Here is a 26,695-nt window from a genome sequence, read left to right on the forward strand (position 1 = left end):
AAAACTAAAACTGGATGGGAATGCCTTTCGTTCAACATCGCACAAAACTTCGTTAAAGGAACTTGTAGAAAATGCTGAAAACAACTCGGATCAAGGCTCTGTGTGTGCTGGAAAAGCCGAAGCATGATTTTTTTACGCTCTACCATGCTAGTTATCATAATTTACTCTCTGTCCCTCAGATCTCCTGCATTAAAATCATTTATTACATGCTGTGCTCTATAATTTGTGCCTGCAAGAGTTTTTGCAAGACAAAGGTTTTACCGGATGTTATTACCCACATGACAAGAAGAGTTTCCAATTAACAGCTGGTGAACTTTGTCATTTTGCAATTAAAGAGTAAAGCAGCCTATGTGAAGAGTTAGTTCTGCTTTTGGCTGCGGTCTGATTTCTGTTTTGTCTTTATGCCTGACTTTATGTTGTGGTGCCTGTAGCAAAGTTGTGCAGCAGGCTTTGATGCTTCGTTTTGACTTGGGGTTTTCATCAAGAAAAACACAAGGCAAGCTAATCTTCTGCCCAGCTGCTTGTGTTACTTACCTAACTTACCTTGAACACTTCGCATACAGTACACAAGTTTTATATTTCCACATTTCTGTACATATGCATCAATAGCTGAGGTGCCAGCCATTGCGACATCTGTCCGTACAATGGCTGGTGTTTCTTCTTCGATAAGGCTCCGAGCAATAAGTACACGACAGCAAAATGGCTACAGGCTCGCCTCTGCCTTGATGGGAAGCCATAAAGCCATTCAAGAGATGCCATAAAACAATGCATTTATTTAAGTACTTATTTTTCATGTACATAAAGCAGCAACCAGCATTTGGAAATCAAGCACAGGAATTCTTAACATTAAGAGCTGCAAGTTATATGTAAATGGCATGTAGTGTCCCGCACCACTATATGCAGGCTGCGAAATGCATTGCGTCGTTAATATTGTGTGTGAGTGAGGTTCTTATGCATGTACCAAAGCCTCAGTAAATGGGCGCACCTCTCCCAGTGCTGGAATAGCTGCTACGTCACTTGCCTATCCATGACCTTGACGCACATTAGTAGAGGTTTTTAGCCACAAAGTCTAGGCGCGCATGCTCGGTGCAATTAGTACTGGCAGAAAGACTACAGTAGGGCTGAAAATGCAACACAATTGTCATGCAGTTGCATTTTTGCAATACAGACGATCTGAAATTCAATTGCTTGAGACAGTTATGCACTCGAGCTAGTGCAGTAATTATTCCATAAGTCATAGCAAATATTCGACAAAAGTTGTTGAGCTGACAAGAACATAATCGAAAGCTCAACATGCCGAATGTGCCAATTTTAGCGCCGCAGCTAAAACGCGATCTACCTTGCTCCGGTGCTCCGGTGCTACCGCGTAGCGAGAAACCCTTGCAGCTCCGATCCAGTGCACGTGAAAGCTTTGTAGACTAGAAAATCATAAAATATTACAAATTGTATGGTGCCACGTCTAGAAGCGATACATGGGCAATGAGGGACGCCGTAGTTAAGGGCGCCGAAGTAGTTTATACGGGTTTTATCGCACAGCAAACGGGCGCGCCTTTCGCGCTCCGCCGCCATCGAAACGCGGACACCGCGTCCCGGATAGAACCCGCGGGTCCTCCGACTCAGTAGCCGATTGTCCTAACCAAGACCTACTGAACTAGAGACCTGCACATTTGGCACTGCTCCAGCGCGCACCTTCTAGTTCATAGCTTTTGCCGCTAGGGAATGACAGCTACGGGCGGCGTGGCGCTACAATTACAAGTTGAACAAGATAGCGTTGGTTATTTTACTTCAAGGATGTAATAGTTTTGTCAATTGTCTACGTTTGGAGTATTTATCATTTATCCACTGCCTTAGCAAAGACGCCGAAAAGTCTCACGCATGCATGCGCGCAGACAAAATTCACCGCTAGGATTTAAAGAAATATCATATTTGCATCGTTCATTACTAGGTTTCAAAATAATAAGACGGGACAAATGTACAGGGAGGCAGTGAGAGGAGAAAAATCATTTGTCGCAAGCAGACGATAATGATGATCATGACCTTTGAACACGTCAACCGAGCGCCATCAACGGCCATAGCGTTAACGAAAGTTGGCGCACGCAGTCCCATAGGACCCCGCCAAATGTGCAGGTCTGTAGTTCCGTAGGTCTTGGCCCTAACCACTAGGCCACCGCGGCTGGTGTAGAAAAAGTACCTGAAGTCCTCCGAGGATTTGTATGATGCAAGCTTTTCGCCGTCGCAGCCACCCAGTTGCTGGTAGTGCATATATTCAGCGCCTGGCAGCGCGAAACCTCTCGGAAATATGTTCCCTAACATATATTAGAGATCAATGCAGCAGCCGAGCAACAACAGGAGAACTTTTTAGCGAGTGAATGAAGCGTCCTAAACTTCTGCGCGAACAGACGACGCACGCCGAAACGTTCGCACATGCAACGCTTTTTCGCCATTAATTCAAATACGGAACGTCGAGCGCGGACATAATAATGCACGTAGAGCATGCTCACCTTTTTTATGACTTTATTCGCGCGTATTAACACATGAAGAGCCAAATTCAAGCTTGTCAATTCCGAATTTCAAGCAAAGCGCTGTACACACGCATCTCGCCGAACGAGCCGGAAGTCGGAGTACCCAGCATGCCTTGCGGCTCATTCAGATTGGACACCACCTACTGGCAAAAAACGGCTGCGCGCAAAATTTTCGTCGCGTCAAGCGGAGCTGATGGATGGATGGATGGATGGATGGATGGATGGATGGATGGATGGATGGATGGATGGATGGATGGATGGATGGATGGATGGATGGATACGGCTGAACCCTTTAAATCGGGAGGTGGCTCAAGCCACCTAGCCATGACATGAAATTTTACTCCTGTATTGATTTTAGCCACCAATCAGATAACCCTCTCTTGGTTACTTCGACCCGCTTAAAATCTACTTTCCCTTCACTGTCCCTAAACCCCAATGCCTTGGATAAATCAGCCCCGCTGCTTTCCACTGTAGGGTGAAGCCCTTTACAGAAAAGTATCAAGTGTTCAGCCGTGTTCCTCCTCCTCTCCGCACGCAACGCTCTACGTGTCTATCTCGTGGTACCTGACTCTATATGTCTTAGTCCGCAAAACTCCCGTCCTGGCCTCAAACAACAAAGAGCTTCCCCTACAATTATCATATATATTTTCTTTGGCAATGTCCTGCTTAAAAATCATGTATGTTCCCAGTGCCGATTTCGTCAGCATCCCTGTTTTCCACAGAGCTCTCTCTGTTCCTTTAACCCTTTTCTTAACCGATAATTGCTGATTTGCCCCCCTACTGCTGTCCAGATATTTGCTTGCCAATTTTCTAGTTCGCTTTCTCCATTTCGTGTCAACATTCTTTATATACAGGTGTCTGAAAACTTTCCTAGCCCACTGCTTTTCCCTCATTTTTCTCAATCGCTCCTCAAATGCTATCTTACTGCTAGCTTCTCTGCTTCCGAACGACGCCTATCCCATATCACCCTGTACCCCCTGATTTGGTGTATTGCCATGTGCTCCCAAAGCTAGCCTCCCTATGGCGCGTTGTGTGATTTCTAACCTTGCTTGAACATCTGGTCTCATGCACAGGACCGCATTGCCGAAAGTCAGGCTAGGAACCATCACCCCTTTCCAGATCCCTCTTACCACTTCATACCTATTGTAATTCCAAAGTGCCCTATTTTTCACGACAGCTGCATTCCTACTAGCTTTATTAATTGCATATTTTTCATGCTCTGTCAGATACTCAGCACCGTTATTTATCCACACCCCAAGATACTTGTACTCATCCACTACTTCTAGCGTGAACTCCTGTATTCTATGCTCGACGCCGTCATCATTAAATATCATGACTACAGATTTTTCCTTACTAAACTCGAAATCTAATCTATCTCCCTCTGTACCACATATGTCTATCAATTTCTGTAAATCTTCCTTGTTGTCAGCCATTAGCACTATATCATCCGCGTACATTAGTCCCCGGTAATGACTGTTTAATCCATTCTCCTTGCTTGAAAGAAGAAAGGTTGAAGCCTAGTCCGCTCCTCTCTAGCTTGGTCTCCAACCCTTGCAGGTACAAAATGAACAACAAAGGAGACCGTGAGGACATCCTTGCCTAAGCCCCTGCTGTATCTCTACAGGCTCTGATACATTTCGCAGACAAGTTCACTGGCCGCGCCACCTGGGAATCTGCAAGGCAACCAATATCCCAGCTCGGAGTACGGCCGGCCTCGAGGAGGGCGCGCGCGCGCGATCCCCTCGAGACTTGCCGTGTTCGAAGCTGGAGTGGGCCTCGCAGTTCCCCAGGTGGCGCAGGCTGTGAAACCTTCTTCTCTGTTCTCCACTCGTCTGGACGAAAACTTTGCGTGCAGCCGACTAGAGTTTTTGCCAATTCCAGGCAATCCAGGCAGATTCTAATGTTAGGCCGTAGTTTGCGCAAGAGATCTATTTACAACATGCACGACAGATTAATGCGGGACACGTTGTAAGAAAAAGTATTCCGTCGGCTTAACCACTCGCTCGTTCGGTTCAAATTTCGCACAAGAGTTGCATTTGGCGGTCAGTTTTGTTTTTTAACGACATTTGCATACGGTATTTAGTTAATTCTGTTATAATTAATCGAATATCTCCATCGTCTGTGGCGACAGCGGTACAAAACAGCAAGCTTTAGCAGGAGTGGTACTGGTAGCGCTATCTCGCCCCATTAAACAAACGAGCGCTCTACCGTTCAGGCGGTGGAGAAATGCAAGAGGGAGAAAGTGGTTGCTCGGTTGGATTGCAAACGTGCTTTTTGGAATACTTTAATAAAACGGCGTATAGAACATTGTTCGCACGCGACTGCCCCTCTCTTTGCACATAGCGTTTCTCCCATGCATTTCGCCGTAGTTTCAACGTTGGCAGCTCCCTACCTCCGAGCTCAGTAGAGCTACAGTGTTCCAGTTCGTCCGGATCGTCCGGAGGACGTGCAATGCCGCTGCCTGCATCATTTCTCCATATACTAGAGAAATGGTGCAGGCAGCAAAAAAAAAAAAATTCTCTCCGTCTAATCGCACTTTTTTCCGGGCTCAAATGTCGCACAAAGGTGACGGTGGAGGTATCGGCAAGCTTTCGCAGCAATCGTACCCGTAATGCCATCTGTTCTCACTGAAGGAACGAGCACTCTACCGCAGAGGCTGCAGCGAAACGCAAGGGGGACGAAGTGGCTGCGGGGTTGGTTTGAAAGTGCTTTCTCACCTATTTTTTTTTTTCAAAATTTGGTGCAGAAAACGCTGCACGCAACTGCCCCCTCCCTGCACCTTGCGTTTCTTCCATGAGTTTCTCCGCAGCCTCCAGCCATGAACCATGCTCCCAGCACGGTAGAGTGCTCGTTCTTCTGGAGGGCGCAAGATGGCGCTACCGGCATCAAAAGCTTGCAGTTTTGGTTCGCCGTCGCCACAGGCGATTAAGATTTCCGATTAATTTTGACCGAACAGGCACGGACTCCACCCAAACATAACAAAAAACAAAACTTACCGCCAAATTCCACCTTTGTGCGAATTTTGAGTGCTAACGAGCGGGTGGTTAGGCCGGGGGAATTTTTTTCGATTTTCTCTGATTTACGCAACACTCGGTATACAGTATTGTGCGCTTTTATCGTGAAAACTTTCAAAAATTTCTCCGCCTCAACCGCTGGCTCACTTGCGGTGAAACTGCACACAGAGCTTGCATGTTATGGTAACTTTTGTATCGTAGCAAGTTTGACAACGGTACTTACTTAGCTGAGCCGTGCATGATGCGAAAACGTAATCGTCTACGTAGAGATCAGCGAACCAAAACCCGCAGACGACGTTTTTTTCTCTGAATAGCGGCTGTGGCGCCATCTGTTGTTGCAGTGGAAAATGTCACAAGGCCGCCGAGGCGAACATTGCAAGAAGCGCGGGCAGTTTGACTATGCCGTTCCGGCAGTTTTGTCTGCTTCAACTGAAGCGCTTACAACATTTTCGGCTAATTGAGCGCTAAAAAATATTAGAACGACTGATTTAACCTTCCAAAGAATATTGTTTGCAATGCTCGCCTCGGTGGCCTTGTCGTGACGTTTTCCACTGCAAAAACAGATGGCGCCACTGCCGCTCTTCAGCGAGAAAACGTCGTCTGCGTGCTTTGGTTCGCCGATCTCGTCACCTCTTTCATTTCATTTCTCCTTCTGGCTGCTATCCTTTATTTCCGCTGCCCCAGCTCAGGTGCTTCAGTATCGATGGCAGATGCCGGGGCTAGCAAAAATCTTTTCCTTCCTTTTTACTATTACTTTTAATAAAACCACTACCACTACCACCACCTACGTAGACGATTACGTTTTCGAATCATGCAAAGCTCAACTAATTAAGTAAGTACCGTTGTCAAACTTGCTACGATACAAAAGTTGCCATAATACGCAAGCTCTGTGTGCAGTTTAACCGCAAATGAGCCAGCGGTTGAGGCGGGGAAATTTTTGAAAATCTTAACGATAAAAACGCACAATACTGTATAACATCCTTGATTTATGCGAAAGGTTGCTGTTTGGTTCGCCACTGCCGCAGGAGATGGAGATTTTCAAATAATTTCGACCGAATCAAGCAAGTGCCCAACCCAAACGTAATATAAAATAAAAGTGAGCGCGAACTGCCCCCACTGTCCGTATAAATTTGAGCTCGAAGAAGCGAACGGTCAGGCAGAGATAATTTTTTTTAAGCGATTCAACAATAGTCACTATTATTGTGCTGCCACATCGCTTTAGCGTCCGTTCTGCTACATGTTTCGTGTTGGCTTGCGCAGCTCCATAAAAACACGGGCTCTTCTCAGCACAGGCGGCCTTTTCGAAACAGCAATTGATAAATTACAAAGTTCGCAACGACTTGGTTGCGTTTGAGAATATTAAGTGTACTTGGTGACCCTGGAAATAAACCGTGAACTGTAAATAGTCCTTGGCTTTTTCCATATCAATTTCTCTGATCTCTGTCCCCTCCTTTGGATTTTCCAAATAAGTGAAATAAGCTATGCGTTCAAATCACCACTGGTGGACGTTTAAATATCATCGTAATTTTGTCAGACTTGATGCTGAATGGGATGTGCTTGTGAACGGACATGCAAGTTTGGAAAATAAAAATCAAAAAAGAAAAAGTGGAGGTGCGGGGTATCGATCCCCGTACCTCTCGCATGCTAAGCGAGCGCTCTACCATCTGAGCTACACCCCCGACGGGACAGACGGCTGACAATAACTGTACTGTAGTTCGCTGCACTGGTTCACTACCTTTTGACTAATGGATTTTGAGGTATGCGGGTCTTTTACTTCTCTCTTAACGACAAACTAGACGAAGCAGGTAGTCAGCTGAACTGATTTTACATCGAATTCATCAGCTTTCACTAACAGAACGCCGAATCGAAATGATTGTGAAGTAGTTCCTCCTCCATGCAAGCCCGGTGCCTCCCCGAGCCGAGTCATCGCCTCCTATATTTCGAAATAATTGCGCTTGTTTTGTGCCGAAACTCAATACTAAGCAGCTGTCATAAAACTAAACAGTTCGATTCCAGCACGTTGGTTTAAAAATGCCGCAAATGCTACCTGAGCTTCCCTTTGCTTTGGTTTACGCAACCTCGGCTAGGAAAGCGTGGTTGAAACGTCGGCGGCTGTCACCCAGCGTGCCAGCGTTTCCACTGGCGCTGTCGTGCATTCGTGCACTTCTGCTTCGCTTGGATGGAAAAGTAGGTAACTCCCTGTGCCAAAAATACTCTAAACGTTACCAAATCGTGCCGTTAGGCGAGAGAGAAGGCGTTTCGGCGAACGGTAGCAGCCTCCGCACGAGGAGTCAGCTGGAACAGCATGTCCGCCTTCAACGTCGCTGATCTCGGCGACAGCTCCGAGAGCGAAGACGAGGACTATGTCCCCTCGGCCGATGAGATTGACCGGGACGCGTCTGACTGTGGCGGAGATGCTGGGAGTGACTTGCAAGGACCTACCGCGACGACCAGTGGGCGAAGGAAAGGGAAGGCGTCTCCTCACAGGAAACGCAAGGGTGGTATTCGTTTGGATAGCGACGAGGAGGATCCGTCACATGAAAGTGCTACCGAAAACGCCGCCGTCGGCCGCGATAAGGCGGGGAGCAACGGCGTCAATGACCGCGACGACAATGCGAGGGAATCGGAAGGTGTGACCTTTTCTGCTCAGGAAAGAGCGAAAGCAGATTCCCTGTGGTCCGAATTTTTGCGTGACGCGAACGACGTTCCCAAGAAACAGGCGACCGCTGCTGCTGACCCCTGCCAGGCGTCTACGTCCTCTGCTAGCGCCCAGGATGATGCTCGTGGTTCAGGTGAGAAGAAGGTAAAGATCACTCAATTGATGGACTTTGCAGGTGAGACCTTCAAGGTGGAGAAGGAAGTGTCGGCGGGCTCCAAGGAAGCGCGGTTGTTCGCAAAGCAGCAAGGGAACGTTGGTGCTCAGGCCCTATCACCTGCGTTGACTGGGAAAAGGCAGCTCGGCGGAGCGGGAGGTATTTTAGGCCACATCTTGGCCAAGAAGACAAAGATGAGCACACTCGAGAAGTCAAAGCTGGACTGGGACCAGTTTAAGCACGAAGAAGGCATTGCTGAAGAACTCAAGAGTCACAATCGTGGCAAGGGTGGGTACATGGAGAAGCAGGCTTTCCTGCAGCGGACCGATGAGCGACAGTTCGAAGTTGAAAAGGGTCTGCGGGCAAAGAGTAGGTCGGCGAACCGCCCCTGAACAGCTCTTTCGACGGATGTTGCCTGTCCAATTGCTTGTGGACTTGCCAGCCTTTGTCGAAATGGTACCAAAAAGAAAATAACCTGGAAAAAGTCTCTGGCCCGGACTAAGCAAACGGTGCCTGATAAACTTTTTCTATGCATTTTAAGGTGCTTTGAAATGCTAGATGTCTATTACCTGAGCTTGTCGGATGCACATATCGGTTCAGCTCTGGCAGTCAGTACTACAATGCAAGCAAAACTTGCAGTGCTTGCAGTGTGGTCGGCTCACACACAAGACGCTCAATTTGACAACACTATTCTTTCCAGTGTGCATGTTTCTGCAGATGGGGAGGGGAGCAATGTACTGTAATAAAAAGGGAAATCCGTTTTCTGCATAGTTATTGTCCAGCAGTGTAGCGCTGAGTGCAATTGTGGATGCATTGTTGCCTGTCTGAACAGCTCGGTTGTATCCCTCAGATTTCCCAATGATAGCTGCATGGACACTGCGCGATTTTTAGCATTAGTTGGTCATTGTCCTTTTTGGCATTGTTTTTTGGGGCGCAACGCAGTGAGCCAAAATATATTATTTATAAAAAGCTTGTAGCTTTTGCCCTCCATGCACCGCAAAGACCGGAATAATACAACTGGATGCACTTGCAAAGGGCATAGAAATGTTACCACACGGAGTTACGCAAATGTGTATATGTTGCCTTCATGCATGTGCGTGCTTTTTTCATTCCAAGTGCCTTGTTTGTCAATGTGTCGTGTTGGTGTCATCACATTTGTCTTATTACTCTGCTTGCTCTTTATATATATATATTCTCTTCCGTCCCATTCGTCAGCAGGCAGGCATTGTGCCTCTTTAGGTGGGCATTGTGCGGCTGTTTCTTTTCCCATTTCCTTTGTTTCACTATGTGTTATTATGCCAAATAATTATAATTAGTGGCCAAGCTTCTTGTTGGAGTGGGAAGTCAACAAATGAAGTTTAATGTACTAATGTGTTTGGTGTCTTCCCTGGCTTCTCTGCTGAATTGTCCTTAATTTCCGTAGTTGGCAACATTAACGAAAGCTGAGGTTGTGGCAAGTTAACTAGCATGCTTTTATTGATTTTTCTGAAGCTTTTCATTCAATGAATATACTTTTCCCGAAATAAGTTGCTGTTGGCTTATCTAGTCCTGCACTGCCACTAATTAAGTGATTTAATTGGACTGAAGTAGTTTCCATCTCTTGCACTTGCTCTGTACCCAAGACAGCTTCAATGGAGTCCCACATGGTTCCATACACAGACCTCCCGTGTTCTCAATATACATTACTGATCTTCCCACATGTCTGAACTTAGAGCGTTAAGTGTGTATTACAGGCTAATACTATTACAGTATTAGCGTCCAACAAAAGTGTAGATTCACTAACGCATAAGCCAAATGCTGATGCTGTGAACTCATAGCTCGGTATCGAAACAAAGGGCTGATTAATGCCTTTAAATCCATCTTTTGTCATATTTCTTTGATTTTAATATGGTTTTTGCTATCAATCATACAGCATTTTCTGGAACAGAACCGAAGTGTCACCTAAAATCCAAGAATACGCCCTAATATGAAAAACTGCATGCATTGTATGGGTGTTCAGTATGATGGGTAATTATTTTAACTTATTGCAAATACTTATTTTGATCTTTGTCCACTGCCATATTATCTATTTCATTTCTTGTTGACGATATTCTTAATTACATGGCATCACCTTGGCAGCTCACACAGAATCAAGCAATGGGCATTACATCAGTTCATTTTAGCCATTGCTTCCTTTCTGTGGTGCATTCAAAACATCCTGCCAATATGTATAGATTATTCTTTCGAGTGGATGTTATCGTATAGTATCTTTTTTTTTTAAGGTTATTTCTGTCATCGTTGTTATAGTCCTGACCAGTTTTTCAGTCACATTTTTCCTTTCTCTACAATTTTGATTTTCAGGTTTCGTGTTTTGTTTTGCTGTTATGTTTATATCATCTTGTGCTCGTTTTGATAGGAGGGCCCCTTTCAGCCTTTCGCTCTAGTACCTTCTGCATTTACAATGGGTGCATGTAATGCTTTTAAGCAGAATAAACTGATTAGATATATTAGAATATATTGGAGTCATCATATTAGGCCTCTGTGTACACAACTAATTACATTTTCACCTCTGATCATAACTGTCTTCATCTCTCCCATTTTCTCTTCCTCGAAGTAGCAGACCTGAGGAATGTACTGCTGGCCATCTTTACCACTCTTACTTTCGTTATTTTTTCTCTCTCCCAAAAACCACAGGCCCGTTTCTCATTCGCCCGTAAAACGTCCTATACTGAATCAGTTTCTCTGACATATTCAAGCCGCCTACTTATGACGCCTTTCCGAATCGAATGTTGCCCCTCTACAAATACGATCAGTCACGCTTGCACTTGGCGTCTTTTGAGTGTCGTGGCCTCATTGTATGTCAAGCAGCGGCGCTGAAAGGTATGGGAGGCATGCAGGCGTTTGTCATAGTTAGGTGGCACCGCATTCTTAAGGCTGCGATGGGGTTGCAGATACCCGCTCCAAACAACCAGCGGTGGTGGTGTTGTCCTCTAAGTGGCACATACCCACAGTGGGGGGGGATTGTTGGCGGTAGTGCACGGACATTCTTTGCCCTCTTCTTTGCTAACCATATCCCTCACTATGCATAAAAAAATGTTTTCACTACTGTAACTGCATTTTACTGTCACTCTTGAAGGAGTGGAAGCTTGCTCCATGCTAACTGTAACCAGCACAGGGAAACTAGAGTCCTCGTATGGCGATAGCTTTCAAAAGAGTGGATTCTGCACCATTAGTACATTGCCCATATGAATTGAGGACAATGCAGTTAGCTATGGAAAGGAAAATGATTGCTGTAATGTTAAGAGTCTGGGAGAGAGCAGGGTGTTTCAGGGAACAGACGTATGTTATTGACATCGTAGTCGAAATCGAGAAGAAAGCATTTCACTCTGTCGAAACCTAGGCATTCACACAGGCATTACGGAATATGGGTACAGGAGCCTTACATAGAAATACTGGAACATATACACAATGGCTACACAGCCACCATAGTGCTTCATAAAGACAAATAAAATTCAAATAAGGAAGGGTGTCGCTGCTGAAGGGGGGCATTGGCAAGCTGTCGCTTTGGCAGACCCACATACATATAAAGTATGCGTGGCGAATAAAGGTTTATTATTATTATATTTCACTTTTTATTACAGTTCACTTTACCGTTAGGCGAGCGTTAATTTGGCCGCGAGCTCCACCACTGCAGTGAACGGCGCTAGCGTCGTTTTTGCTCCGGAGGCAGGATGACATGACTCGAGTGTATTTTCGAAAAATCTCGGCGGTTTAAAAGATGCAGGTTCGCGTTATTGTCTCTATTTTCCCTTATTAGTGAGTGCCTGCACTGCACATTTTGATCGTTCGTCGTTGTAGTAACAGCGGCAGGCTATTTACGCCTCTGCCACGGTGGTTTTTAATTTCCCAATTTCAGACGTACGTGACGGAACCCCGTGTAAGCTCCGATTTCTGTCCGAAAGATGTGAAGCCGCGAGTGAAGTTGAGAATGGACAAAAAGGCGGCTGCGCAATGTCGTGTTGCAAACATTTCAGGGTGCAAGATTTTGTTCATGGAGTTTTTGCCGATCCAGGTAACACGCGACGTTTTCAAAACGTCTTTACGGGAGATGTATTGGATGCAAGAGTTTTTCGACCAAATGGCACGTTTTCGAAAGGTCTAAAGCAGAACCGAATGAAGCGGTCTTGAAACAGGGGACGAGTATTGCAAGCGTGTTTCATGTGTATCGCCTTGTAGCCAAATTGCAGACGTGTGTATTTTTGGCGGGAAATACCGTGCGCTTGCAAGCTGCGTGCGGAGCCCGCGCTGCATCACTCGCCGGGCGCATGCGCAAGTCGCACTGAAGGATGCCACATCTTGAGCGAGCGGTCAAGCCTGCAAGGCGGCCGAAGCGAATGGCGGGAAGCTCTCGTGTTCGCGGGCATGGCTACGGCATGATTTGCTTCTTTTATCAAGTAAGTGCTGAACGCACTTTCGCTCTTCCTTAGAAAGTTTGTTAACCGCTCTTGTGTAGTCTTTTCGCCTTCCGGATAGGACGAGAAGACGAAGAGGTTTTAGCTACATTGGAGAGGAACTTTACTGACAGCGTCAGCTATTTTGTCTTAAAGGGCTACAGAAAGGGGTGTTTGAGCTTGGCTTTAAAATGCTTGCACTATGTAGAGTACAGGCCACCGAGCGTCCATGCCGCGTACGAGACCTCAATAGCGAGCGGGAAATTTACAATACATTTTTAAAAATTCCCGCTTTCGCACCTCGCGGCGACGCGCGGTGCCGGGCTTTCGCACGAAAACCTGGAAGACGACGTCACGTCTTGTAAATGACGTCAACAGCCGGGGGTTATCATTGGTTCACAGCGCCAAACTCTTTCTGACGTCACGCGCTACTGCGGCCGCGGCCACTCCGCGCGCGCCGCAGCCGGCAGAGGTAGAGGAGGGGCCCAGTGTTGGGGTCGGCGGAGGAGCGCCGCCGTTTTTGCGTGCGAGAGGAGAGGGAAAGGCGCGAAGACGCGGAAGTTCAAATTTTGTCTGCATATAACTCAGCTTCCACAAAACGCATTAAAGTAATTCTTGCTGGGGGGTAATTATGAACCGTCGTCTTTTAACGTCCCAGACATATCGCACCTTTATTGAGACCCCCTTTCTGGGTCCCTTTAAGGCCGGAGCCACCATGTTGGCACGCCACGCAGGGCACGCATTCAGCATCTAATCCAAAGAATTTTTGACACATTTCCTTGCCCGTTTTTCGCTTAACTGTTCTTTTTTCGTGTTTCAGGCAATTTGGCAAGAAATGTACGGCCCCAAGAGAAGCTATCGCAAGAAGACGGAATCAACGGTGCGCTGCGCAAGAAGGCGGGAAGTCTTGCTTGCTTTACTCGCATCGCGACGTTTACAGGCATGGTCGTGCAGTTTAGAGCGACTGGAGTAAAGGTATAGCGCGTCTTAGGAGGTTCTGAATGTGATTTTAGCTGCTTGTGTAGTAATTCTTTTTACATACAGGTGCACCATTAATCTGCGTTAGATGCTGCTTATACGATTTTCTGAGGTGAGCTTTCTTTTTTTTCGCTCTGCTGCATCATTCAATGCACCCAGCTGAGATGGTGCGTGTGCTTATTTTTTATATCTTGCTTTATTGAACACAATAAAGACTGTTGTTCTGACATTGTTTCTTTTCATTTACGCAGTGTATAGGAGCGCTTGACACCCAACATCAAACTTGCAGCGTTTAGCAGGTTTACTGCGCAATGCACAGTGCAAGTTTGATGAAGGTTGACGGTGCCCTTCGTTCGCTGAACAAAACTAACAAACTTCATGGGTACAAAACGTGCTGTGGACATCTTAAATGCGAATTACGAACTACCTGTATTCGGATCAGCAAGGCCTTGTCGTAGCCAATTTCTAGACGATTTTTCTGCGGCATCTCGAAGACGAATTCTGCATTGCCTTTGGAACCGGACTTAAGCGAGCTATATGGCCGATTTAGATAATCGGAGAACTGGAAACAGTTATTGCCTGTGCGCTTCCGAGCCATTTGTTTTGTGTCCCATAGTTGCGTTACAGACGTCTTATATCTCATGTCGTGCTACCTGGGGAAATGTTTGGTAGTAGCAGCTGATACCGAAGGAGCTGGCCGGCATTAATCTTTACTTAGTTTAGGAATTGCTTAGGCTCCGTCGTCCGCCCCTGCTTTCAAATAATTCAAGGGACTAGTAGAGGGGCACCGTATCCGCTAGCATTAACCTAAACCGACTGGCCTGCATTTGATATGTACTGCCGTGGTATGCGCAGCTCCGTACTTGCCAGGTCATCATCATCAGCAGCAGCCCAATTACGTCCACTGCAAGACAAGGGCCTCTCCCGTATCTCTCCAATTAACCCGGTCCTGTGCCAGCTGGGCCCACTTTATCCCCGCAAACTTCATGATACCATCCGCCCACCTGACCCTTTGACGTCCTCTGCCACGCTTTCATTTTCGGAATGCACGCTGTTTCTCTTGACTTCGCATTACATGCTCTGCCCTCGCCCATTTCGTCTTCTTGATTTGGACTAGTATGCCATAACTCTTTAATAATTGCTACCAGGTGAAAATTATTTTTCACCTATATCCAGAGACCGGTTGTCATATCTGACTGGTGACCAAACAGCTTCAATGTTTGAAGTCTAGAGTCTGACGGAAACCCGTCTGGTCGGGATGGTACATGACGAAAGTGGAAGGCGCCGACCAAAAGAAAAGATGGATTGACGTTTCGGCTCCCCCAAGGCTCCCGTGGGGGAGCCGAAACGTCATCCCATCTTTTCTTTTGGTCGGCGCCTTCTTTCGTCAGCTTCAATGTTGTCCATAACGGCGGCAACACATGCGCGGTGTGACGGCATGCAGAATGATGGTCGCTTCAGCGTTGAGTCGCAGTGGCGTGTGAACCTCAACGGGTTATACTGGTTATACTTCGACAGCTCGCTCACTCAGTGAAGTGTTTTGTTGCAGAATTCGATTTAATTCCTCAAATGAACCGCAAGCAGGATCGCAAAGTCATAAAAGCGAAAACTAAACGACCTGAGACTCATAGCAAAGCAGCAGCCATGGCACATCCTTGAACCAAATATGGGAGGACGATATATAGACCATATCTTCCTTTACATTTAAGAGGTTATCTTAAAAACAAATACCTGCACATACACTACTTTCTGACTGGACACCAAGCATACAATACAGTTGCGTCGTGTTCTGGCCTCGAAAAAAAAAAAAAACATTGGCGACAGCAGTCTGCTACCGGTCTGGTTTGAAAGCAGCTGTCAGTTGCGTAACTGTTTAACCTGCGTTCTTATTCGAACAGCCAGATAGTTAAAGAAGCCAAGGAATAGTCAAAGCTCCGATGCACCACCACACGGGCGGCGCTTGTGCATTTCATTATCAGGAAACTTCCTCCACTCGAGCTTGGATGTGAAACAAATGCAGTTATCAGAAGCGGCGGACTGATTGACAAGTACAAATTACTGTTGACGCAACCTTCACAAATACTTAAAAGCACATTAGGAAAAGAAGTATGCTACTGTGAAATTGAAAATTGGTTTTTGGGGAAAGGATGTGTCGTAGTATCTGTCTCACACCTCGGCGGACACCTGAACCGCGCCGTAATGGAAGGGATAAAGGAGAGACTGAGAGAAGAAAGGCGGGCCGTAGTGGAGGACTCCGGAAAAATTTCGACCACCTGGGGATATTTAACGTACCCGCCGGGGTGAATAAGTGGTTAGCGCGCTCGGCTACTGATCCGGTGTTCCCGGGTTCGAACCCGACCGCGGCGGCTGCGTTTCGATGGAGGCGAAACGCTAAGGCGCCCGTGTGCTGTGCGATGTCGGGGCACGTTAAAGATCCCCAGGTGGTCGAAATTATTCCGGAGCCCTCCACTACGTTACCTCTTCTTTCACTCCCTCCTTTATCCCTTCCCTTACGGTGCGGTTCAGGTGTACACCGATATGCGAGACGGATACTGCGCCATTTCCTTAAAAAAAAAAAACAATTTTCAATGTTTTTCATTTTTTTAACGTGTACTGACGTCGCACAGCACACGGGCGCCTTTCCGTTTCGCCTCCATCGAAACGCGGCCGCCGCGGTCGGGTTCGAACCCGCGGGTACTCCGGGTTCAAACCCGACCGCGGTGGTTAATAGTTTTTATTTAAATGTCAGTGAGAAGACATTGGCACCGTTTTCCGCAGCCGGCAGCTCATTTCGTGTATTGAATACGTCCTCCACTCTTTTTGACACCGGAACAAACACTGTCCACATGCAGGCTCGTATGATTGTCCCAAGTGTTGTCAATAGCGAGGCTAAATTATTTATAAGCATCAGTCAGTCCAGAGCTGTCAACCAAACGGGTTGTAGAACTGCGAGTGAGGCCCATAACATAAAGTTTCCACTAATTTAGACACAGTTTGAACTATGGTGAATTGTCGCCTTACCTGTAGGCAGAAAAAAAAATGGCATTAATCAGCGTTTGATGACTGCTGTCTAGCAGTATTTCAAACAGGATTTTTAGATACTGAACTTTGGTTCGGTTATAATCTTGCGTTCCTTTTCTCAACGCTAGTAAGCAACGGATGCGTTCAGAACTGTCATGTAAGCGCCCGCCTCTCTGTATTTTAGGCTACAGTACGGGTTCGAGTGTTGGGCGGCGCCTGACGAATCGAAGTCTGCCCTCCGGAGCGTCCACGCCCGCCTACGCAAGTCATTGCCACGGCAGCGCCGGCAGTTATTCAGCTCAGGGGCATTGAACCTAAGCAAGAAACGCGCCCGGCGGCCGTGGGGCAACCCAGCGCCACGGTTTTCCGCGAAACGGAACACAAGGCTCCCTCCCACAAACAGAATGTAAACAAAGCCCACGCCCTACTGGGGGGCTCCCGGCAAGATGAACGCGCGCCGGTTCTTCCGGCACCAGAGCGGGACTCGTGGCGAAGTGGAGAGGGCGTGGGGAGCCAGAGGTCGAGCGCATAGCTAACGGCGCTTCGGGGGCTGCTCTGCTGTGCTCTCGCTTCGATAATTGTGCGCAGCGCTGCCAAGGCCAGCGGTGTAAGGACAAGAGCTGCACAGTCTTCATGCGCGCTGAACAGTATAGTATAGTGTATTTTGAAAACCTAAATTGCGGCTGCTTGAATCTTCGGCGAACTTTGAACTTGTAGCTGTGGAAACATGAAGAAAGAAGAGTTGTGTTGTGTTGGGTTTAGTGGCGCATAAGCATCTAAGGGTATCATGCGCCAAACACAAGAATAAAAAAGAGGGACCACTGGCCTGTGCAGAGTTTAATTTTTTTTTTTTGACAACACAAGAAGTGTAGACACGAATGAAACGAGGGCTACGGGGAGCAGTACAATGGTCAAACGGTAGCCACCCGTTCCCGAAGCTGGGTCTCCAGCGTCCACCGCAGTGCACGGAACTGAGCGGAAAGTAGCTCCGGCTTCCTATGGTTTATTGATAGCTTCCTTTCTTTATTTTCCTGCCGCTTGCTTCCTTTGGCATTTACATTTCGGGCTGCCATTCAACACCTACGCTTGTTCCACTTCCTCTCAGCTGATTTATCGCGTCATTTTCTTTCAGCCCCTTACTCACTTGGGTGGGAACTGCGTATTCCTTACCTTTCGAGGAAGACAAGCCTGGCTTTTTTTTTTTTTTGTATCACGACGAAACAGCGCTCTGGCAACAACGTTGAAGCAACTGTTTACAGATTGCGCAACTGCTTGCACTTAATTTTATGCAGCTCTCTGGTGGGAGCAGTTCCTGTGAGCGTTTGCGTTTGCCAAAAAAGTTAGCGGTATGCTCGTAAGGCGAAACTGTGTTTCCTAGACAAGCACTCTGAAAATGAAGGATGACCTGCACGAGCAGCTGGTGCATGCGCACTCTGGACCATTCACTTTCAGGGCGCCTGCTTAGGGTGCACAGCAAAGGGTGCACATCAATGCGGATTCTTTGGTCATAGAAAAAATGCGCTGGAGTAATAGAGATTGTTCATCATTTTGTTTGAGGCGTACGTACATATGATATATGTATCTCGTAATTAGGGGTCTTGAAAATAAGAAATGAAATAGTTAATATGGCCACGGACGAAAGCGAAGTAGATCGAGAACTATATATGCAATAAGTTAAAATAAATATCCATCAGGCATTCCTCAGTGCTTTGGCGTGCTTAGCACGTGCAGGGGCAGCCTTGTACAGGCCAGCAGGATAAAGAATACTTGTTTCCGGTCTCTGCAAGGCAAGGCTTAGCCTTCAGTAGTTGATATCAGGAGACTCTTTTGGTGATTTTGTTAGCTCGAAATTTAGCAAATAACATTTTTTCTACGAGGGCGCTGGGAATCTTATTTTCTTTTAAAGCTATAAACAAGGACAAGGGTGATGTTCACGGGTGGTTTTTGAAACCTGTTAAAACATGGAGGTGCATATAAGTTCGTTTAAATCAGTATATCAGGAGACAGCACGCGTATGCATAGGTATGCTGGTTTCTTATGCCTACTCATTCTGCAGCCCTTAATAAAAAAAAAATTCCCACAATCCAGCAGCCGCACTCCCTTTTCCCAGCCACTCAGAGCTATCTGGCTATTAGCCACTCAGCCATCTGGGATACGTCGCAATGATTTGGTGCATAGCAGTGTAACCTACCACTGCGGTTGGTTAAGACCTGTTACTGGATGAAGGTATAATACCTAACGGCTCCTATCTTTTGCGGGGCTTCTGTCTTCAATCTTCAGAGCTGTTTGCAAACTGTTGTGTTTGGAAGTTGTGCACTGCTCATAACAATCCGTCACGGAACTTAACAACTGCGAGTACATTTGTTACACATAGAGTCCAGGCGTGCCTGCACTTGCCCTGAGCATCCGTTCCGCCACTCGCACAATCAAAGGGCGCGGCATCTTTGATACGCTGCACCAAAACAGAGGCAAACGAACCCAGCATTTGTTAAAGTGCAGACTATAGATCTGGCAGCGTCCAACGATAACCGAGCCCTGCGAGATTTGGTGGGGCATTGCGTCTGGTTCACTATTTCAAGCTTGGCGCACCGCCTTTCAAACCCGTCATTCACTTCGCGCAGTTTGCCTGTATCTAACCGAACACGCGCGCGAGCATTGAGAGGCCGCCTGTGGACGATTCTTGTCTCTATAGCTCCATGGGCTGGACCTGAGCCAAGCCTTAAGCAAGGTGGCCTCTGCTGGTTGTGGCGGCATCTCTGTTGGTGCAATAGCGCCGCTCGAACAGCGCTCAAGATCACGGCCTTCGATTTGGCCCTTTTCCAACGCGAGTGGCTTGAGAGGATGCGTTCGCTTCGTTCCATTTTTTTGGTGTTTTTGTTACTTCGGGGAATTCTTTTCTTGTCTGCGAGAAAGTGGCGAGCATCCGCGCGTGAAAACAGCCGCAGTTAGCCGTCAAGGAATCGAAAGGGGAGCACGAACGGTTCGATAGCGTGGATCAACGTTTCTATCGTGGAAAGGGTTCTAATGTAAAAGACGTTGGCAGATGCACTCAAAGGGACCTGACGACCTTTTGTATTCCTCAATACAGTCGAACATTGTTATAACGAAATGATGTATAGAATGAAGCAATGATGATTTTGCTTGGAAGAACAGTCAACATGGGTTATAAAAAAGCTACGGTTATAGCGAGGTAATTGCCGAGCCCCTTCAACTTCGTTATTGAGGTTCAGCTGTGGTAACGGATGGTTAAGGGTTGATAATAATAATAATAATAATAATAATAATAATAATAATAATAATAATAATAATAATAATAATAATAATAATTGGTTTTAGAGAAAGGAAATGGCACAGTATATGTCTCATATATCGTTGGACACCTGAACCGCGCCGTAAGGGAAGGGATAAGAGAGGGAGTGAAAGAAGAAAGGAAGAAAGAGGTGCCGTAGTGGAGGGCTCCGGAATAATTTCGACCACCTGGGGATCTTTAACGTGCACTGACATCGCACAGCACACGGGCGCCTTAGCGTTTTGCCTCCATAAAAACGCAGCCTCCGCGGTCGGGTTCGAACCCGGGAACTCCGGATCAGTAGCCGTTAAGGGTTTGCTCAAAAGTCGTTCCGCGGTTCTTGTATGATTTAGCCAACAACGTTATGAGAATCCGCACTGCTGCCGACCTAATACAGAATAAACATCACGTAACTTGTGGAAAGCGAGCGGGAAAATTTTACAACGTTTATGCGTATTGAGTAAATCGTGACATTGAGCGACAGCAGAATGTTCGCATCTTTTTTTTTTAATTCTTTGCAGCTCTCATCCGTACCTAAATCCTTTCGTTCATACTATCTGTTCCAGCGCTGCCTAAATAGCTCTGTACAGTCTACGTGCGAACGTAAGCTGGTTGGCACTTCTCCTATTATGGGTGTATTGTGTTCTGATTAACACGCAGAAAACTAAAATAATGTTCCGCAGCCACGGGAGGCAACATCATGCAGTTACAGCAGTTTACAATAGGCAGCGAAACGTTGGAAGTGGTATGGGAATACACCTACTTAGGGCAGGCAGTGTCAGGAAATCCGGAGCATGAAAATTAAAACTATAACTACAACTTTGCTAGGTGCACGCGCTCGCATATTTGCGTTTCATACTTACCGATAGTACATCACGCATTGCACGTGATTGTTGGCGCGATTAGTAGTCGTAAACGAAAGCACGTAGGCAGATGTACAGTCTAACGCGATTTGAAGGTGATCACTTCCGGCTTAACCTGCACGGAAATTTCTCTAACACGGTTTATTTTCACAGGGTAACTTCAAAGAATACACGAGTTTAGCTAGCGGAAGAATCCTTCTATCCTGCCCGTCATGTTTGTTGCGGAATAAGTGATCGTCACGACTGGGAAATTTTGTTGGCCCCTCTTAGCCGGAACGAATGTGATAACGTTCAAATCGCACTAGACTGTACACTTAACCTGGACACGTGATGCGTGCTGAGCCATATTGAAAAAAAAAATTAAATTAGTGTTGTTCATGGCCGATACTTGATAGCAGTCTCGACCGTGAACCTCCCAGCTCTGTCATCTAGTGTTCCTGTATATGCTCCTGTCATTCTTAAAACCCCTCTATTGCCGCTACCGCTTTAACCTGGTCGGAAGAAAACGTCATGGAGGGGCTTTAGTCATTCTGTGAAGGGTGTCGTCTTGAGTTCAGCGCGCAAACGCGTTCGCTTCCTTCCGCCGATTTCTTTATCGGAGAGATGTTCACGCTTCGATGGCATTGCGGAAACTGAACTTGAAAGATTGCATCCGAATATCAAACGTGTGACGCTCACAGATGAGTGCACCTCGTGTGCGCACGGCGCTGGTAAGCCACCCGGCTGCTTGTGCAACACGATTAGTTTGGCGAAATGTCTGTACAGTATACGTGATTTTCCCGCAAAAACACTTTCTGTGCGAAGCGTCTGAGGTGCCATCTCCTAGCCGCATTTTCGTGTCGCATGAATAAGCAGGCCTTAGGTGAGCACATAAAAAACCCTACTAATGTAATACCCTCCCTGTGAGGGCCGTTAGTTGTAACGAATAAATAAATTAATTAAAAACGTGTGATGGAAATTCTATCGCATTTGCAGCTAACATGTGCTGCGACTCACCCACCTCTCTCTCTGTTTTTCGTTATGTTCTGTTTAAATGCCTTGTCAAAAGTAGATAAATCTGCTAGATTTGTTCTTTTTTTTCTTCCAACAATGCATTCATTCTTTGTTGGAAAGCTGGTCCGACCTAACCTTCACCTCCGTGCTGAAAATATCGAGCGGCGTTTGAGTTGTACCCGAAAACGAAGAGCCCGAACTGTGCACTCGCCGTCATTAGTATGTGGAAAATGACTATCTCATTAACGTAATTTATTTTTGCATTTAAGTCAAACCAATTGGTATCTAATGCGGCAATGTGTAATTCTCAAACTAATAATTAGATTGTTTTCCATAATGCTGAAAATATCGGGTGGTGTTTGTGTTGTACCCGAAAACGTGGAGCCCGAGCTGTGCACTCATCGTCATTAATTCGTGGAAAGCAACTTTGGCTAAATAATCTTTTTTTTTTTTGCATTTATGTCCAACCACTGTGTATCTAATACTGCAATGTATCATTCTCAAACTGATAATTAAGTTGTTCTCCGTAATATTGTGTTCCATTAACTTTTAACTATGGATGTACGGGCTTCGGGTATGTTCAGTCCCGGAATACCAATCAAATGATATAATAGTAAAGTCGAATCACGATAATGTGAAGTCGAAGAAAACCAGAAAATTTGTTCGAACAACGTGGCGTCCTTACTACAGGGCTCTCCATGATGCACGTGGTGTTGACAGGACCAAAGCGTCGCTTCGAACAAACTGGAAGTTCGCACCAAGAAGCTTTCGCTATACGGCCCCTTCGCTCACCGACAACCCAGCGAACGCAGCGCCTCCAAATCCAGCGCACATGTACGGCGGCGCGAGCGACAAGGATCCCTGTCGCGCAGGCTGGGAGCGAGTATGCCCCGAGTGGAGTGCGCATGTGTCAATGAGCTCTACGCGCCATGCAATGCAAAGAGCGCCGCGCCGCTCGCAGCCCCGCGTATGTATCGCAATGTGGCGGCGCGGCGTGGCGGCAGCAGCGTCAGCACGAAAAGCGTATCAGCTTTCCCGCCTTCCGGCAGGCGCGCGCTGCAGCCCCCACTCCGCGCGCTGACACCGGCGCATCATCTCTCGACAGCCCCAGACGCAAGATGCGCGCTGCGCGTCTGGCTTCACGTTGACGAGACTCGAGTTTTGCAAACACGTGTGTACACGCGAGCTTCGGTTTTTGCGCTGCGTCGAGACTGCGCGGCGCATCTTGTTGTGAGTCACGGGAGGAAGAGGAAAAGGCAGTTTTGAAGAGAGAGAGAGTCTCGCTTCGGCCCAGCGTCCGCTGAAGGGCCGCGCGGCAGGAAAAAGACCATCAACCACGCTCGGCGGCATCATGGCCTCGCCCTACACACAGTGGTCTTGTGCCGTGTCTCCAGCTCAGCCGCTGCCGAAGAAGAAGACCCCCTACGAGGCAGGCCGGCGAGCAGGCGTACGTAATTAGTGTGGAAGAGCTGAGTGGTGGAGAGGGGAGGAGGCAGGGAGAAGCGCGTGGCTAATTGCCCGACACGGCTTCCTCCCCTTTGATGGCAATTGGAGAAGTGGCGAGAAGAGCCCCTTTTGCGGCGCGCGGCTACTCGCCCACTCGTGAAGAGGACGACGATGACGACGCGCGCGGCGGTGTTTTGAAACATGGCGCACGCACGCGCGCGGACCAGACATCACGGGCCCTAAAAGGGGGGCGGCAGTAAAAAAATAAACATCCGAGGGGAGAACGGGTGGGGAGGTGTTGCTCAGAGTGGCCTCGATCGGCCACGGGGGCCATGTGTTGGCTTCAACGAGCCTTTAACCTAGTTGCCGTGAACGCGGCCCGCGGCGTATGACACGGGACGGAGTCTAAATACCTGCCAATTGCGGGTGACCTTGGCGACTGACTCCTCCTTCGGTTAGCAGCAGTTCTTGGCGGAGTAGGTGCGAAAAGGAGGACGCATCTTCGCGAGGGTGAGCCCGCGTGAACCGGAATATCCCGGAGAAGCCGGTTCATTACGGCTGCCGCAAAGGAACGCGCGGACGGGTGGTGATTAATCTTGGCAGAGCTGGCTTGTTTCAATGAGATCCTCTGCTGGTCTCTGGCCGGAACTGCCCGCGTCGTTCCGCTATCAATGGCGGCGCAGTTTATCTTCCCAGGCCTAATCTCATTCTCATTCTGTCATCGTGCTGACAGCAGTAATGTCGATGCATAGATATTTAAGTTCAAGGATCTCAGAGTTCTGTGTGGGCCACTGTGAACTTCCGATAAGAGCTATTCATCGCGGTTAAACTCTGGGATTGAAAGAGGGTCTATTTGTAGCTCGTGGCAGCAATGGCAGCTGAGTGGCTGAAGGTGAACAGGAAAACGGCTGGACTTGTACGGAATGGTGTTTCCTCGGATTTTTTTTTTTTTGTTGAGACGCTTAATCGCATTAGGAAATTAAACTGCAGGGGTCCACAATAAAGGCCAGCTGTTCGCTAGAGAGGACGTCCTTTACGGAATAGGGTAGAAGCGCCATTAGCGACTGAGTGTATCGCACTGGGTCGAGACTGCAATGCACTGTTTCGTTAGTATAGATGTATTAAGTGATGCATCCAACTTAGTCCGGTGCGTGGAAGGCTGAAGCTCAGGTAAGCATGCTTGCCGGTAGGCGACTTCGGTGCATGGTCTCTGTTGTTCCTTTACGTCAAGAATTTCTCCTTCAAGCCATGCCAAGTTGCTTTCCTCCGTTGGCTGCCACAGTCGCTGGCATGAGCGTGATTTACGACGGAGCTTCGCCAAGGTAACGTTTATCGCTGCATCTATCTACGCACGTCTCTGAGCATTGCTTATTTTAGCGCGATTAAAATGCGCTAAAACACGACTGTTCTCGCATGACAGTGATATGTCTAAAACAAGTTTGACCGATGCAAATATAGAAACGTTTGCCGGATTTTTCCCAAACATATTGCATTATATCAGTGTACATATGCAAAAATGTGAAGAATAATATTAACCGAAAACTGCAGTACGGGATACATCCACAGAAGAGGCAATGAGGGGGTGCATTGTGCTCTTTGACGTAATTTATTGAGTAATTCGCAAAATTATGTCGCGAAATATGAGCGCTCTGCAACCACTTTCATTATTTGCATTATTTGTGACACAGTGTCGATGGCCACAGCTTGACGACCTGCAAACGTACGAGCGAGGCCCGGCATAGGGAACTGATTCACCCAGTTTTCGCATCGTATTTTCCAGAGACTAAGAGAAGGCCCAGAAACTGTACCATAAGCGAAAAAAAGAAAAAAAACACAATGCATTATCAGGACAAAAGTCTCCAGGACGCGTAAGCGGCATCCGAAGCCGATATCCCCGTTATTAGCCAGTGTCCCGGGGACCAAAGTTACGGAGGAGGAAGCCGTACACACGTGCTCCGATTTTTCGAGGGTAAATGGTGTGATCGCTGAAAAACATGACACCTACGCGGCTAGGTTATTTTCTGGACTTCCTGGAGACGTTTGTCCACGGTATTAAACAGAAGGGGGCAAAGAAAATAGCCCTGCTCAGGGAAAGAAGAGATGAGCTCTGACCTCGGTCAAGGCCACCATGAGCACTCCGAACGCCTGGGGCAGCACCTCGGTACTCCTGAGGTTTAGCTTGAGCGTCACCCTCTTGGGCTTCTCGGTGGCCTGGTAGAGGAGCTCGTTGAGCGTCACATCCCACAGGTAGCCGGGCGGCGGCTCAAGCACGGGCAGCCCTCCGGTCAGCACCACGTCGGCCTCCAGGAACACCGGCTGGTCGCCCTCAAGAGCCGCCGACAGACGCTGACGTGTGTTGGTTGCGCGAGACCATCGCGCGAACGTCACCGCCTGGCGCTGAGCATCCTTCTCGTCCTGGGGCGAAGCCGCAGCCGCCGCGTCCGCGGGCGGAGGGAACAGCGACAGCCCCAGGGACAAGCCGACCAGGAGGAACAAGAGGACTGCCTGAGGACGGCACATCCCGGGTGCGGTAGAACACCGAGGAGTCATCATCACTGCTTCACTCAATCGCAGCACCACTGCGTCTTCGCCTTGTCGAAGAAGTCCTTGCAGAAGAAGTGCCCGTCTGGGCCCCGGGCCGTGTGTCCGAAGAGCTCTCCCGTCGGTTGGCGGTGTGGGCCAAGGACACCAGATGAGTGCCAGGCGAGGGGTGCGTTAAGTGCGCGCGACCAGCTGTCTGTCTCTATACGTCCGTCGCTCCGATTCGAGAGAAGCGCGTCGTCTTCGGCGGTGGCGAGTGAAAGGAGGGTTGGCGGTTATTTTAAATCCCCGCCGCTCAGCTGGTTGCGAGCGTAAATATTGCCGTCACGGAGACCGGGTCCCCCATCCGCCACCACTCTACCCTCTGTTGGTGTGGCGTCCCGCCAGGGACCGTGGGCGGCGGAGTGGAAGAGAATGAGGGAGAGAGGGCGGATAGGGGCGAGGAGAAAGGACGCTCCGCGCTCGTCGTGTCGTAGAAGTTGCGCCGCCGTTGACTTCGCGGCCCGATGCCGCCGCTCTCTCCTCTTTGGAAGAGGCCGCGATGCACTGACGTAGCAGAAGCGCGCTCTTCGCGTACGCTGGCCGGAGAGTGCGCGTCTCTTCGAAGGGCTCGGCGCTCTCCCCGCCAATTGCACCGAAGGCTAGCGGAGGCCGCGCAACAGTTTCTCAGAGGAGGATGGGGCAATCTTAGCAATTCGCGGCCGCTCGATCTGCATGCCTCTCTCTCCCCTCATCCTCTTCTTCCTGTAGCTCGCCCGTGTTTATGCTTCTCTCGGGCGCGCTCG

General features: G+C 48.0%; 2 protein-coding genes and 1 non-coding gene across 3 annotated transcripts in view; 1 reads left to right on the plus strand and 2 right to left on the minus strand.

The window, feature by feature from the left end:
- LOC144121319 (uncharacterized) overlaps positions 1–26,503 on the minus strand; it is a 45,750-nt gene extending 19,247 nt beyond the window's left edge. Inside the window, exon 1 of the mRNA XM_077654478.1 lies at positions 25,482–26,503. Coding sequence (XP_077510604.1) covers positions 25,482–25,922 — 441 coding nt within the window. The 5' untranslated portion in view covers positions 25,923–26,503. The remainder of the gene's footprint in view (positions 1–25,481) is intronic.
- Positions 7,143–7,215, minus strand: TRNAA-AGC (transfer RNA alanine (anticodon AGC)). Its single transcript has one exon. It is a non-coding gene; the product is annotated as a tRNA-Ala (tRNA).
- Positions 7,619–10,116, plus strand: LOC144121318 (craniofacial development protein 1-like). The gene has a single exon (XM_077654477.1). It carries the CDS (start codon positions 7,842–7,844, stop codon positions 8,739–8,741), a length of 900 nt encoding a protein of 299 aa, XP_077510603.1. The 5' UTR covers positions 7,619–7,841; the 3' UTR covers positions 8,742–10,116.
- Positions 26,504–26,695: the final 192 nt, after the last annotated feature.

Source organism: Amblyomma americanum, chromosome 2, assembly GCF_052857255.1.
Source record: "Amblyomma americanum isolate KBUSLIRL-KWMA chromosome 2, ASM5285725v1, whole genome shotgun sequence".
NCBI classification, from domain to species: domain Eukaryota; kingdom Metazoa; phylum Arthropoda; class Arachnida; order Ixodida; family Ixodidae; genus Amblyomma; species Amblyomma americanum.

Excerpts from the sequence above, each read along its gene's own strand:
- LOC144121318 (XM_077654477.1), top strand. The coding sequence starts at position 7,842 with ATGTCCGCCTTCAACGTCGCTGATCTCGGCGACAGCTCCGAGAGCGAA.